The sequence below is a fragment of the Gorilla gorilla genome, chromosome 3, assembly GCF_029281585.2.
Source record: "Gorilla gorilla gorilla isolate KB3781 chromosome 3, NHGRI_mGorGor1-v2.1_pri, whole genome shotgun sequence".
Lineage (NCBI taxonomy): Eukaryota > Metazoa > Chordata > Mammalia > Primates > Hominidae > Gorilla > Gorilla gorilla.
Genome location: NC_073227.2, coordinates 132929826 through 132945445, shown reverse-complemented (window position 1 = coordinate 132945445; position 15620 = coordinate 132929826). Strand labels below are relative to the sequence as shown.

Genomic DNA, 15620 nt, shown 5'->3' with positions numbered 1-15620 from the left:
CTAAATCTTGAAACACTTGGTTAGTATAGATCTATTTTCTATCTTTCTTTGGACGATAATTTGGCTACATATAAAATTTTAGGTTCTAAGTTCTTTTCCTTTAATACTTTCAACCTACAAAAACAGCACTTTCAAATATTTTAATCCAACATTTAATATACTTAGTTATCATCTTGTATTCACTGTTTGAAAGTCTGATGGCACTGTGATTTTATTTTTTTTTCTGAGATGGAGTCTTGCTCTGTCACCAGGCTGGAGTACAGTGGCGTGATCTCAGCTCACTGCAACTTCTGCCTCCTGAATGATGAGGTGATTCTCCTTCCTCAGCCTCCCGATTAGCTGGGACTACAGGCGTGCACCACCATGCACAGCTAATTTTTGTATTTTTAGTAGAGATAGGGTTTCACCATGTTGGCCAGGATGGTCTCGATCTCTTGACCTTGTAATCTGCCCACCTTGGCCTCCCAAAGTGCTGGGATTACAGGCGTGAGCCACCACGCCTGGCTTTTTTTTTTTTTTTTTTTGAGACAGAGTTTCACTCTCGTCACCCAGGCTGGAATGCAGTGGTGCAATCTGGGCTCACTGCAACCTCCACCTCCCGGGTTCAAGCGGTTCTGCTGCCTCTGCCTCCGAATAGCTGGGATTACAGGTGTCCACCACTATGCCTGGCTAGTTTTTTTTATTTGTAGTAGAGACACGGTTTCACCATGTTGGTCAGGCTGGTGTCGAACTCCTGACCTCAGGTGATCCACCCACCGCGGCCTCCCAAAGTGCTAGGATTACAAGCGTGAGCCACCACACCTGGCCGGCACTCTGATTCTTATTTCTTTATGTGTTATGTGGTCTTTCTGGCTGGGAGTTTTAGAATTTTCTTGATTACTTTGATAGTCTTATATTTCTCTATACAGTGTCTAACTGGGTTTTTCTTGTTTCTCCTCTTGGGCACATTATGGGCCTTTTAAATCTAAAGTTCATCATCTTTTTTTTACTTCTGGGAAATGGATCTTCATTATTTCTTCAAATAAGCTTCCTATTTATCTCTTTATTCTTTCCCTCCTTTCTAGGTCTTTTATTATTTAAATATTAGCACTTCTGAATCTGTCTTCCAGATCTCTTGGTTTTTCCTTTATATTTCCTGAATTTTTGTCCTTTCTTCCTTCTGGGAAATATCATCAATATGATTATCTGAATTGGCTATTGATTCCTCAAATGTATTCATCCTGCTATTTATCAGTTATATTTTTCCAACCTAATATTTCTGTTCATTTCTTTTTCCTGTTTTTTTTTTTTTTTTTTTTTTTAATTTTTGAGACAGGGTCTCACTCTGTCACCCAGGCTGGAGTAGAGCAATCATGGCTCACTGCAGCGTTGACCTCCTAGGCCCTAGTGATCCTCCCACCTCAGCGTTCTGACTAGCTGGGACTACAGGTTCAAGCCACTACACCCAGCTAATGTTTTTATTTTTTGTAGCCATGGGGTCTTGCTATGTTGCCCTGGCACATCTCGAACTCGTGGGCTTAAGTTATCCCCCTGACTCAGCCTCCTAAAGTGTTGGGATTATAGGTGTGAGCCATTGTGCCTGGCCTGTTTTCTTGTATGTATGTGCGTATGTATTTATTTATTGAGATGAGGCCTCACTGTTTTGCCTAGGCTGGTCTCAAACTCTGGGGCTCAAGCAATTCTGTCATCTCAGCCTCCCAAGTAGCTAGGACTACAGTTGTGTGCCACTGCACTCGGCTGTTATTATTTTACATTGTTACCATCTTCCTTTACCTCTTTATATCTCTTTATCAGGCCAAATTTAAATTATTTGCCCATCAATTCTGGCTTTCCCTTTTCTATATGACTCTATAATCCAGTTTTTTTTTTGTTTTTTTTTTTTAAAGTCTTTGTGTTCCTTGAATGTCTCAGTATTTTGGCCTGTGAACTCATTTTTCCCTGGCGTTATGAGCTTTTCTTTCTGGCAGTATATGTCGGGGAAGGCCCATCCCAATCTGGTCAGCTCCAAGGAGCTCAGGGAGTTGAGGGTGTAAATGAGCTATGGGGTGGAGAGCCCCAGGCACCAGAAAACCACAGCTACCTGCAGAACAATCCCTAAAGTGAAGTCTAAAACCTCTGGTTAAAAGGAAAAAGCAACATTAAGATGTATCATTTCTTAGACTGTAGAATTCTTTAGCCCTAGGAGTTTGGAGGTGAGGTAGAGACTGCCTGTGATCAGTGAGTTACCATCTGTTTTTCTCCACACTTTATGGCACAGGGCTTGCATTGCTGCCCTGATTTTTTTTTTTTTTTTTTCCTCCAGAGGATTTCTGGACCAGAAGTATAAATTGCCTTATGGATGGGTAGGCCCTATTTGTCCCAGTACAATTGGGGATGGGGAGGAGGATGGGATGGGAAGTAAGAACAGAACCCCAAGAGCCTCCCCACCCTCTTTGATCCCCTCCTCCTCTACAGGCCTTCTGCCCTTGGCCAAAATCACTTCAGGGACACAAACCCCAGTACAAAACAGGCCCTCCAACTCGAGGTTTTCCATGGTTTTCTCCACCTCTCTCTCTGTTCCCCACAGAAAGGAAGCCAACAATCATACTAATTCAGCATCTTAGATGACACCAGAATCAGGAATCCCCTATATCTTTATTTTTTTAATTCAAAAGTGTTTTTGAGCATTGTTTTGCATGTTTTGAATTATGTTATTAATTCAGTAAGTAAAAAGAATTTATTTTTATTTATTTATTTATTTATTTTATTATTATTATTATACTTTAAGTTTTAGGGTACATGTGCACAATGTGCAGGTTAGTTACATATGTATACATGTGCCATGCTGGTGTGCTGCACCCATTAACTCATCATTTAGCATTAGGTATATCTCCTAAAGCTATCCCTCCCCCCTCCCCCAACCCCACAACAGTCCCCAGAGTGTGATGTTCCCCTTCCTGTGTCCATGTGTTCTCATTGTTCAATTCCCACCTATGAGTGAGAATATGCGGTGTTTGATTTTTTGTTCTTGCGATAGTTTACTGAGAATGATGATTTCCAATTTCATCCATGTCCCTACAAAGGACATGAACTCATCATTTTTTATGGCTGCATAGTATTCCATGGTGTGCCACATTTTCTTAATCCAGTCTATTATTGTTGGACATTTGGGTTGGTTCCAAGTCTTTGCTATTGTGAATAGTGCCGCAATAAACATACATGTGCATGTGTCTTTATAGCAGCATGATTTATAGTCCTTTGGGTGTATACCCAGTAATGGGATGGCTGGGTCAAATGGTATTTCTAGTTCTAGATCCCTGAGGAATCGCCACACTGACTTCCACAGGGTTGAACTAGTTTACAGTCCCACCAACAGTGTAAAAGTGTTGCTATTTCTCCACATCCTCTCCAGCACCTGTTGTTTCCTGACTTTTTAATGATTGCCATTCTAACTGGTGTGAGATGGTATCTCATTGTGGTGTTGATTTGCATTTCTCTGATGGCCAGTGATGGTGAGCATTTTTTCATGTGTTTTTTGGCTGCATAAATGTCTTCTTTTGAGAAGTGTCTTTTCATATCCTTTGCCCACTTTTTGATGGGGTTGTTTGTTTTTTTCCTGTAAATTTGTTGGAGTTCATTGTAGATTCTGGATATTAGCCCTTTGTCAGATGAGTAGGTTTCGAAAATTTTCTCCCATTCTGTAGGTTGCCTGTTCACTCTGATGGTAGTTTCTTTTGCTGTGCAGAAGCTCTTTTTTTGACCCCATGGAAAAAAAATACCTAACGTTCAGAACTACCAATAACAGGAAGAAGAGAATTTTTTTTTTTTTTTTTTGAGAATGAAATGTTTCCCATCATAGTGGATTCTAAAGCACGTTCTCAACGTATGCGGTGTGCTAGCTGGATGTCTTTTGGCATAATTGTTACACGTTTGGCATGGATAGCACACAGGTTGGTGTCTTCAAAAAGGCCAACCAGATAGGCCTCACTTGCCTCCTGCAAAGCACCGATAGCTGCGCTCTGGAAGCGCAGATCTGTTTTAAAGTCCTGAGCAATTTCTCGCACCAGACGCTGGAAGGGAAGTTTGCGAATCAGAAGTTCAGTGGACTTCTGATAACGTCTAATTTCACGGAGCGCCACAGTACCAGGCCTGTAACGATGAGGTTTCTTCACCCCTCCAGTAGAGGGCACACTCTTGCGAGCGGCTTTTGTAGCCAGTTGCTTCCTGGGTGGTTTACCACCGGTTGATTTGCGGGCAGTCTGCTTTGTACGAGCCATGGTACAGAGACCTCCTTACTTACCCCCCTTCTCCTTCGGCTGGAGCTCAGTCAGCGACAGGCGGCGCTGGCGTTGGAGAGCGACTGCGGTGCGGTGGCGGCTGCGAACACAATTCAGTAAAAAGAATTTATAGTGTGACCTTTGAAGGAAACTTTTGTGCAGGAACAGTATGTTTTTATTTTTTAAATGTATATCACATAGAAGACATTCATGAAGTGGTTGGATTTTTAGAAATTAAGCATTTGAGATCATTTTTTAAAAATTAAAAATCTCCAAGCCAGCATTTGGGGGAAAAAAAAATTAAACAAGTAATACATAAATATGTACAATGAAAAATGAAGGTATAAAGAAATATATACAGTTAAAAGTGAAAGTCTTACTTTAATACCTTTCATTTTTATTCCTTATAGGTTACCATTGTGAAATGCATATGATTAAATAATTACTAGATATATTCAGTCTTAAGGTTCTCTTCAGTTTATTTTCTTCACTTCAATCTCTCATTCCTATTTGCAGCAGAGAAAATTTAAGATGAATCCAATTTGATAGATTTTGTCCAGTAAATTTCAGATGCATTTGGGTATTGAAATCTTAGTCGCTGCCCAGTTTAGTCTCTCTTTCAGGGCTTCCACACGTTTCTCATTTTTAAAAACCCTGTTCTTCTCTGTGCCTACTTTTAATATCACAAGATTCACATACTAATTACTAAGTAGTTACAAGAGAGGAGGAAGGTCAGCTTTCCTGAAAGAAGCTTGTTAGTGAAAATGGGATAGTATATTACTATTTTGTGATTATTTCTCAGCTTGCTAGAACTGCTAATATCCTTACTGATCTGATCTTTGGCACTATTCCAATTGCTGATGCCCTGGCAGTTGGTTTTCTCAGCCTGAACTGAGTCCAATATTACTTTTTTTTGTAGCTTGTTAAGTGGTTACTGTGGTCTAAATGTGTTCCCTGCCGTCCGTTCCCACTGCCAAATACATACTTTGAAATTTGATTGCCAGTGTATTAAGAGCTGGGGCCTTTGGGTGATGATTAAGTCATGTGAGCACTGCATAACTTAATCCTGCATGGGATTAGTGGCCTTATAAGAGAGGTTAAAGGGAGTGCCTTGGCCCCTTTGCACCATCTACAAAGTGAGAATGAGCCTTCACTTGTTATTCACTGGTGCTCTGCTGGCACCTTGATTTTGGGCTTTTTAGCTTCCAGAACTGCTATGAGAAATAAATTTCTCATTTAAGATATTACTCATCTTAATTAATTACTCATTTAAGATATTTTGTTATGGCAGCCTGAACGGACTACTAAAATAGTCTTATGGGCTAGCCCATGTCCTGCCTTCTTAGGCCTTCTGTGGGTTTATGCAAAACCTAGGGATTTCCATCGTAGCAAACTCATCTTCCTATGTGATGTCTCTGCCCTCCTTCTTCCTCACCCTGTAATCCTGCCATCTCTTTAGTCTTTTTCTGTGTGATTCAAGTGGTACTGTATTAATTGCAGAATCTGATGCTGGTTCTTTTGTTCAGAGCACTCCGAACCTTTAGGTTGATAGTTGATGAATTATCTTTCCAGAACTTTACTTCTCATCTTGTGTATGTATATGTGTACTATAGATATATGTACACACATATGCAAATGTATATAATTTTTAAAAATATAAAACCATACTGTATATGTCTGTGTAATATTTAAAAATGTTTGTCTTTTCAGATGATCTTTGGGTGGTTTCAAAAACCCTAGACTTTGAGCTGGATACTTTTATTGCATGTAGTGCTTTCTTTGGACCATCATCTATTAATGAGATAGAAATACTGCCTTTGAAAGGCTATTTCCCTTCTAATTGGCCCACTAACAGTGAGTATTACTATGCTCATTTTAGTTTATATTTAAAAAGAATGATAGACATAAGATGCACTGTTTGATTAAAGCCAACAAAAAGGACCCAACTCTGGTTTCGACTGTTGTGTACAGTGAGTTCCTGAATATGTGTATGAAGTTGAATATATAGATATTTCTGTGAGGAAGAATGGTGTGTGGGGGATTGTTTTGTTCTAATTTTCTAATTAGATTATTCTGATTTTCTGTTTTCCATATATTTCTGTGAAGTAATTGAGGAAAAAATGCAAGAAAGTGTTTAAAAATTATACAAATACTACTCTGTGGCACAAGTGATATGTTGATTAAAGGAAACTGCTGGCTGTGAAGTTGTGCTACTAGGTACTAACTCAGAACAGGTGTTCTTGTTCATTTGCTGATATATGGAAGTCCAAATATGGTTTAAATTATGCAGTTTATGCATACCCATTATAAAATGAATGAGCAGATAGCATAGTAATTTAATGAATATAAGTTTGGGATCTCTGTGTGTGTGTAAGGGTTTGTTTTATGTCACGTGCTTAATTCAGTAGCTGAACTCTGAGTTATGTGGGCATTTAACACAGAGTTTTTATGGTCCATTTTATTTACATCAAATGTTTATTTTCTGCATCCTCTGTACAGTGGTTGTCCATGCGTTATTGGTTTGTAATGCTAGCACAGAACTGACTACTTTGAAAAACATTCAGGACTACTTTAATCCAGCTACTCTACCTCTAACACAGTACCTGTTAACAACGTAAGTCATTTTTTACCTTTGAGTCATTGGTATTAAAAAATGGTAATCAGAAGTAAATATGAAAATTCAATAAAAGTACATTATATAAATGTTGCCAATAAAATTGTAATTATTTTTCAGACTATGACATTATTCTCTGTCAGTGGTTAAAAAGAGAAAAGGGGCTGGGTGCAGTGGCTCATGCCTGTAATCCCAGCACTTTGGGAGGCCAAGGTGGGCAGATCACCTGAGGTCGGGAGTTCGAGACCAGCCTGACCAACATGGAGAAACCCTGTCTCTACTAAAAATACAAAATTAGCTGGGCATACTGGCACATGCCTGTAATCACAGCTATTCGGGAGGCTGAGGCAGGAGAATTGCTTGAACCTGGGAGGCGGAGGTTGCGGTGAGCCGGGTGCCATTGCACCCCAGCCTGGGCAACAAGTGAAACTCTATCTCAAAAAAAAAAAAAAGAGAAAAGGAATTATGCATTATTTTTCATCTGTTTATTAAGGTTTGAGCTAATAAATGTTACTGTACATTTTCACTTCATCAAGAGATAATTTAAGGATCATTTCAGTATTGATTTTATTTTTTATTATCTGTATTTTTATATTACAAGTTATTTAACATTTAAAGGAATCATTTTACAGCTGGAATCCAGTGTGTATATTGCTACTGATTTTATTCTTGATATAGCCATATCTCATTTTGAATTTCTCAAGCACCATGTCCCTTTTTAAAAAATTGGAAGTGATATTATATTAAATGCATTAAAAATGATAGGAAAATCCAGTTTTCAATTTGGAATATTATTATCTATCTGTGATGTTTTATTTTTCTCACTACAATGAAGTCCTAGGTAAAAAAATAAATATCCTTTGATTTCATTATGTTATTTATCCAATTTGAAATGAATTTTCATGGAAATAGAAATAAGACCAATTCATGTGATGTAGTTTTACCTGAAATGAGGGCTAGATTAATTATCTAAGTTAGATTTGTATAATAGAGCATGGGTTTTAAAGTCAGTCCGCCACTTATTTGTGGTGTAGTATTGGGGGAAAAAATTCAATATTCTTGTATCTGTATTTGGGATAATTAACTAACTATTTCCTAGTGTTGTTGTGAAGATTTCATCAAGTAATATGTAAAATGCTCAGCAAAGTGTCAGCATGTAGTAAGTATTCAACAAACGTCAGTTGTCTTCTACCCTCCTCGATATTGGAGTATGTATCCATTTACAGTATATATCCACTTACTGTTTATTTCCATAAAAAACTGTTCTCTGTAATGCTTACAAAGTGATGGCTAAGTTATGAATTATTCTACTCATCTTTTTCAAATGCCCCTTTTTTAAAAATTGTTTATTTGCTTCATTTTTATTAGGTCTTCGCCAACTATAGTTAGTAACAAAAGAGTCAGTAAGAGAAAATTTATCCCACCAGCCTTCACAAATGTCAGTACAAAATTTGAACTACTCAGCCTAGGAGCAACATTGAAGTTAGCTAGTGAGTTGATTCAGGTACACAAGTTAAACAAGGATCAAGCTACAGCTCTAATTCAAATAGCTCAAATGATGGCATCACATGAAAGCATTGAAGAAGTGAAGGAACTGCAAACTCATACCCTCCCTATCACAATCATACATGGTAAGAAGCAAGAAAGAAAATAATTGTAATTGTTTTCTATTTGTAAGCTTTTGTAACTCAGTCTGCTCGTTTATAATTTCCTAGTCAAATGAGGTTCAAGAATAACTCTAAGTAGACTTTTTAAACCTGTACCCACTTTGGTAAACTGTTAGATGAGAACAGAACTGACTACTAAAAGGGAGACTTATTAGCATATCTGATGAATGAGTAGCATTATAAACTTATGGTCAAAGTATCCAGATTGATCTAGATGTTTACATGTTGCTCTCCTATAGTAAACTTAACTTGATCAGCAAAACCTTTTATTTATTCCTAGTCAGCTTACTCTTCTATCCTTTGTATCAGTGATTACAAACCTTAATTCTTCTCATAACCTCATTCTTGCCCTTTCTCTTGATCTTGCCTCTAAAAGAGGAAATGGAGGTCATAACAGAAACTGCTTTCAGTATCCTGCCTTCCTTCTCCAATTTACCTAATTTTGGAGCTATTCTTACCGCTTGGTTCTGTCACAGTGAAGGCGATTTACTTCCTCCTACTTACAGTAAATAGTTCTATCTGGACTCTGTTGCCTCTGTAGCACATTTTCTCTCATAGACCTCCACCCCAAAGCTAATCCTACTTTTCTGTCCTATTTTGAGGAATTATGTCATATCCACCCTGTTGACCAAATCAAATCTGAGAGTGATCGTAGATTTTTCTTTCTCTCAAGATTAAGTGACTCTCTCTTAATCCTCCTCATATTCTCTCACTATTCATCTCCCGCCATCAGATTAGTCACTGAAATGTGTTCCTTCTAGCTTCTATCCATCTTTCATATTGAGTATCTCTTCTCCAGTTTACTTGTATCCCCTCAATCCAAGCCTTCATCATACCTCCATATAGCCTAGCGGGTAAGAGTGTGGGGTCTAGAGTTAGAATCCTGAATTTACGTTCTGACTGTATCATTTGTTAGCTGTATGATTTTGGGCAGGTTATGTATCTCTTAATCTTTAATTTCCTACTCTGCAAAATGGAGATCATAATAGCATTCACCTCATAGGGTTGGAGGATTAAATGAGTTAACATACGTAAAGGGTTTAGAACAGTGCTTGGCACATGGGAGGTGCTTAGTAAAGTTAACATTTATTATTGTTGTAATTATCTCACACAACTTTCTAATTGATCTACCACTAGTTTTGCCTTACTTCATATTTTCATTCAAGTTGTTTTTTTAAAACACAGTCTGATTAAGTCAAACCCATTGCTTGGCCTCACACCTGTAATCCCAGCACTTTGGGAGGTCAAGGAGGGTAGCTCGCTTAAGCTCAGGAGTTCAAGGTCGGCCTGGGCAACATGGCAAAATGCTGTCTCTACAAAAAAATTTAAAAATTAGCTGGACATGGAGGCATGCACCTGTAGTCCCAGCTACTTTGGAGGTTGTGGTGGGAGGATGGCTTGAGCCTGGGAGGCAGAGGTTGCAGTGAGTCACGATTGCGCCACTGCACTCCAGCCTGGGCAACAGAGCCAGACCCTGTCTCAAAACAAAACAAAACAAAAAAAACAACCATTGCTTGAAATCTTTAGATGACATCTGCTGGCCTTTAAGATAAAATTCAAACTTTGTTTAGCTATAGCAAACATAGCTTTTGTGATTTACCCCTGTGCCTACCTTATCAGCCTCATCTCTTGCCTATTTGGTAGAGGTTATATAGAAAAGTTATTTTAACAGTGACATGCTTTGTCATGGCTTTGCCTGGAATGGCCGTATCTCTAAGCAGTCTGGACATCTTATTCTGGAAGTCTTAGTTCTACTTCTTAATTTTAGGAAGTACTCCCACCTCCATCAAAACAGAGATAGATTTTCTTCCTTCTCTGATCCAAAATAATATTACTTACCATGTTATTTCTAATTATTCCTTGTTTATCATTTTAAGTAGGCGCTGGTCTCATTAAAAGTGGAAGTATTTTGGTTATCTATTTATCCCCTGTGCTTTGCACATAGTGAACACTCAATGTATTTTGAAGACATTAATTAATTAAATGGAGGAGGGAGAGATGGATGAAATATTTGTTATACCTATAGAAATTTATGTTTGACCAGGCACAGTGGCTCACGCCTGTAATTCCAGCACTTTGGGAGGCCAAGGCAGGTGGATCACTTGAGTTCAGGAGTTTGAGACCAGCCTGCCAATACGGTGGCTCTACTAAAAATACAAAAATTAGCCAGGTGTGGTCGTGCACGCTGGTAATCCCAGCTACTTGGGAGGCTGAGACAGGAGAATCACTTGAACCTGGGAGGTGGAGGTTACAGTGAGCTGAGATTGTGCCACTGCACTCCAGCCTGGGTGACAGAGTGAGTGAGACTCTGTCTCAAGAAAAAGAAAAGAAAAAAGAAATTTATTTTATGCTTTTTATTTTTTTCTTCTTTTAAAATAATTAGGTGTGTTTGGAGCAGGAAAGAGTTATTTGCTGGCAGTGGTGATTTTGTTCTTTGTACAGCTGTTTGAAAAGAGTGAAGCTCCCACCATTGGAAATGCAAGGCCGTGGAAACTTCTGATTTCTTCTTCTACTAATGTGGCTGTTGACAGAGTACTTCTTGGGTAGGCATGACAAGTGCATTTAAGTAGCTAATGTTTTGGGATATTGTTGAGAGAGGCAACCCACTATGGGCCCTGAGTGTCCATGTACTCTTGCTGGTTATGCCAAGAATGCAAGACCTTTGTCTCTGACCCAGAAGCCAGCATCTATGAAACAGTAATGGGCTAATTAGTTTGTAAGTAGGATAAAATCAAAACCAGAACTGGAAATTTTGGCACAGTGATACTCATGCAAAAATTCAAGTTCAGCCAAGAACATGTAGGGCTAGAGAGGTATTGTTGGGGGAGGCAGTCTGCCAGCGGCCCTGAGCATCCCTGCTGGGATGCTAAGGATGCAAGTCCCTGACCATTCTTACCCAACACATTTCTCACAGTTTGTTTGCAATAAGCAGCTTTGACTGATGAAGTAATGTCTCCCTCCAGGACAAAGAGCAGGCTTGCTTATTACTTGTTATAAGATAATGGATCCCCAGCCTCAGTGTTCTTGCCCTACTCCTCAACCCACGGCATGTGCAGGCATCTACCTGGATGCTGTTTGTCTCCTCATGTGACTTGGGAACCAAGGGAAACCAATGCAGATATGTTGATGATTATACTGCTTCCTGTGCCATAAGTAAAAGTCCTTTGTCTCTGATCTAGGAGTCTTGGGTCTGTTACCTTAGAAGTAGGTTAAAATCAGGCTGGGCATGGTGGCTCATGCCTGTAATCCCAATGCTTTGGGAGGCCAATGCAGGCAGATCACTTGATGTCAGAAGTTCAACACCAGCTTGGCCAACATGGTGAAACCCCATCTTTACTAAAAATACAAAAAAACTTAGCCTGGCTTGGTGCCAGGTGCCTGTAATCCCAGCTACTCAGGAGGCTGAGGCAGAAGAATTGCTTGAACTCAGGAGGCAGAGGCTGCAGTGAGCTGAGACTGCACCACTGCACTCCAGCATGGGTGACAGAGGGAGAGTCTGTCTCAAAAAAAAAAAAAAGAAGTAGGCTGAAATCAAATTCCAGAATCAGTAGTTATAGGTTAGTCTCTTGTTCATCTGCCTATATGAATACATAATAGTAAAATGGCTGAACAAATTTAAGTACATTATGTTTTTTATTTCAATAAGAGGAATGCAAAGAAGACAATCTGTTTTTAAGATAATTTTTGTGATTGCATAAGACTATTAAAAATGCAAAGAAGTATTACAGTATTTCACCAATATTCTGATGTTTAATGATCTGAATTTCAACATAAATGGCAAAGTTTGATTAGGAGAAACAGTCATTATTTCTAAGCGTAAGCTTTTTAAAAATTAATTTTTATAATTATACAAGTTAATGCTTATGGTAGAATATATGCAGACTACACAGATGTTTTATTATATTTATTTACAGATTTTTAAATATACATGCACACATTTTGTTTTCCAAATTTGTGATTCAGTAGTATGTGTTGTTTGTGTCCTGCTTTTCTTACTTAAAAGGTTGGCTCATGCCTGTATTCCCAGCACTTTGGGAGGCCGAGGTGGGCAGATCACTTGAGGCCAGGAGTTCAAGACTAGCCTGGCCAACAAACATGGCAAATCCCCATCTCTACCAAAAATATAAAAATTAGCTGGGAATGGTGACACATGCCTGTAATTCCAGCTACTTGGGCAGCTGAGGCACAAGAATCACTGGAACCCGGGAGTGGAGGTTGCATTGTGCCAAGATCATACCACTGCACTCCAGCCTGGGTGACAAAGTGAGACTCTGTCTCAAAAAAAAAACTTAGAAAATGTAATTTTTTATAACTCTATTATATTCAATGATTTTCTTATACCATACATTAAGCAATTTTTGATCAGTAAATTATTTCCAAATTCTTGCCAATATGAATTATATTATGACAAAGATCCTTAAACATAAAACTCTGTATCCATTTCTGATTCTTTCCTTAGGAAAATAATCCTAAGCCTAGAATAAAAAATATGAAAACTTTTAAGCTTCTAAATATACTTTTCAAATTTCCCTTCAGAAAGATTCTTTCAGTACACACTCTTATAAGCAATTTAAAAGAGTGACTGAGGACAACGTTGTTTTTTTTTTTTTTTTTTTTAAATTAAAGACAATGAGGAGTTACCTGGAGACTACACAGGAAGGAACTTTAGATTGCTTAGCCCAAAGTGAAAATTTAACTGTAGACTGTTAGAAAACAAAACAATATTAAAAAACAAAACAAAACAAAAAAACGAGAAGTTAGAATGAGGAGGGAGGGTAAGTACTCAATACTAAAAGTTAACAGGAAACTTATAAAAGAGATTCTTTAATGCTTAAATCTCTGAGAAGAACCTGAGAAATGTGAATCTCTAATTAGGATCTGTGCCTCAATTGCTTAGTCTGGTTTCGTACATTTCTTCACACTGAAATAACCTTCTCATTGTGTGCTTGAACAGACAATGTTTTCCTATTGTAATGGATAGAACAGTTTCTTGAGAAGAAATGAAAGAGCATGGGGTGAATAGTACTCTGAGGAGACTGCATCCCTTATTATTATAGATTTAACCAAACTTGCATTGGAAAAAAAATTGTAAACTAGTATTTCAGCCTGTTAAGTTGCTATTATTCTTCAGGGTGAAGACTGTGAGAAATGTGAAAATCGAAATCTATTCATGTATTGACACTAGTTTGTGTCATAATTATTTTGGAAAATTGTTTTTAGAGATCTATAGTTTAGTTCTCCAGCTCTTTAAATTCCCATTTTGAGGTGGTAGAAGTTTTAGAGGGTTGAGTATTCACTGAGTTCCACCTGTGTTCCCAGCATAGTGCTAGAGCTGTAAGATATATAAAAGGGAAGTGTAGGTGAGGGGTCCTTCCTCACAAAGCCCTAACTGGGGGGTAATGTATGTAGAGGAAAGGTCATAACCTTTGGATGTAGACAGAGTTGCTTGGGCTTGAATCATGATACCTCACCTCTGAGCTTGTGTCCTCATCTCTAAGAGGAGATATCATCTAGAGCTGTAGTGAGTGTTAAACAATGTAACATATGTAAAGAGGCTCTTCCTAACAAATCTTGATGCTAAGTATATGATAGCTATTGCTTTATTATGTCTTTAGAGGCAATTTTATTTGTGATAAATACTAACATTGGCATTTTATGAACATTTAGTGAGCCTTCAAGATGGAATAATGCGTATTTTAAAATTCTCTAGAAAATGCATTATATTTAAAAAACCAACTACTTGCATTTACTTTGTTTGAGTTTAGGTATTTCACATTAAATTTTATAATTAAAATATACTGTTACACAAAATTAGTTGTAGTAACAGTTATTATATGAAACTTTATATTCTGTTTCCTAAATAATCAGAATCTATATTGTTTTCTTATTTAAAGGCTTCTCAGTCTTGGATTTGAAAACTTTATCAGAGTTGGGAGTGTTAGGAAGATTGCCAAACCAATTTTACCTTATAGGTAAGAATGCAAAATTCCAGAAGTCACAGAATGGTCAGAGGGAAGTATGGTACTTTTATATCACTCTTACCTTAAGTTTGATTTTTGAAGAATGGAGAAAGGCTTATCTTTACTTGGTTAACTTACAAAATCTGTATTTTGCTGAGAATGATGGTTTCCAGCTTCATCCATGTCCCTACAAAGGACACGAACTCATCATTTTTTATGGCTGCATAGTATTCCATGGTGTATATGTGCCACATTTTCTTAATCCAGTCTGTCATTGTTGGGCATTTGGCTTGGTTCCAAGTCTTTGCTATTGTGAATACTGCCGCAATAAACATACATGTGCATGATTCATAATCCTTTGGGTATATACCCAGTAATGGGATCAGCAAACTGTCGAAAGGACAAAAAACCAAACACCGCATGTTCTCACTCATAGGTGGGAATTGAACAATGAGAACACATGGACACAGGAAGGGGAACTTCACACACTGGGGCCTGTTGTGGGGTGGGGGGAGGGGGGAGGGATAGCATTAGGAGATATACCTAATGTTAAATGACGAGTTAATGGGTGCAGCACACCAACATGGCACATGTATACATATGTAACAAACCTGCACATTGTGCACATGTACCATAAAACTTAGAGTATAATAAAAAAAAAGAAAATCTATATTTTGCTTTACTGTGATGTTATGAAAAATGGAATAAAGAGGAGTGTTTTAATATAATTCTTTAGCTTGCATGCTGGCTCAGAAAATGAAAGTGAACAGTTAAAAGAACTACATGCACTAATGAAAGAAGACCTGACTCCTACGGAAAGAGTCTATGTGAGAAAAAGCATTGAGCAGCATAAACTGGGGACCAATAGAACCCTGCTGAAGCAGGTAAGAAGTAGTAGCTTCAATTTGTTTCTTGATTTATATATACCATTCAGATTCTCTTATTTCTGTTGATGAAATAATATTTCCTTTAAATAAAACAAACTGCTATGATAGTTTGTATTCTACTAAGGTGCATGCATGTGGATCCTTGGATATAGTCTACCCAGTGTATGTTTTATGTTTGCTTCAAAGCATTCTTCAAATTCGTGAATAGATCCAACTCACCATGACCGAGTCATCCT

The 15620-nt window shown here is 38.0% G+C and overlaps 2 protein-coding genes across 16 annotated transcripts in view; one reads left to right on the top strand and one right to left on the bottom strand.

Annotated features, from left to right (window-relative positions):
• Positions 1-15620, top strand: part of ZGRF1 (zinc finger GRF-type containing 1) — a 96905-nt gene that overhangs the window by 67425 nt on the left and 13860 nt on the right. For all 15 annotated transcript variants that reach the window (XM_055385189.2, XM_055385192.2, XM_031010028.3 and 12 more), the window contains 6 exons: positions 5967-6110; positions 6756-6870; positions 8239-8501; positions 10921-11080; positions 14432-14509; positions 15234-15381. In XM_055385189.2, coding sequence (XP_055241164.2) covers positions 5967-6110; positions 6756-6870; positions 8239-8501; positions 10921-11080; positions 14432-14509; positions 15234-15381 — 908 coding nt within the window. The remainder of the gene's footprint in view (positions 1-5966; positions 6111-6755; positions 6871-8238; positions 8502-10920; positions 11081-14431; positions 14510-15233; positions 15382-15620) is intronic.
• On the bottom strand, positions 3758-4321 carry LOC115934295 (histone H3.3A-like). The gene has a single exon (XM_031010030.3). The coding sequence runs from the start codon at positions 4254-4256 to the stop codon at positions 3858-3860; it is 399 nt and encodes a 132-aa protein (XP_030865890.1). The 5' UTR covers positions 4257-4321; the 3' UTR covers positions 3758-3857.

Bases quoted from the DNA above. Each gene is read 5' to 3' on its own strand.
- LOC115934295 (XM_031010030.3), bottom strand. From the start codon at position 4,256: ATGGCTCGTACAAAGCAGACTGCCCGCAAATCAACCGGTGGTAAACCA.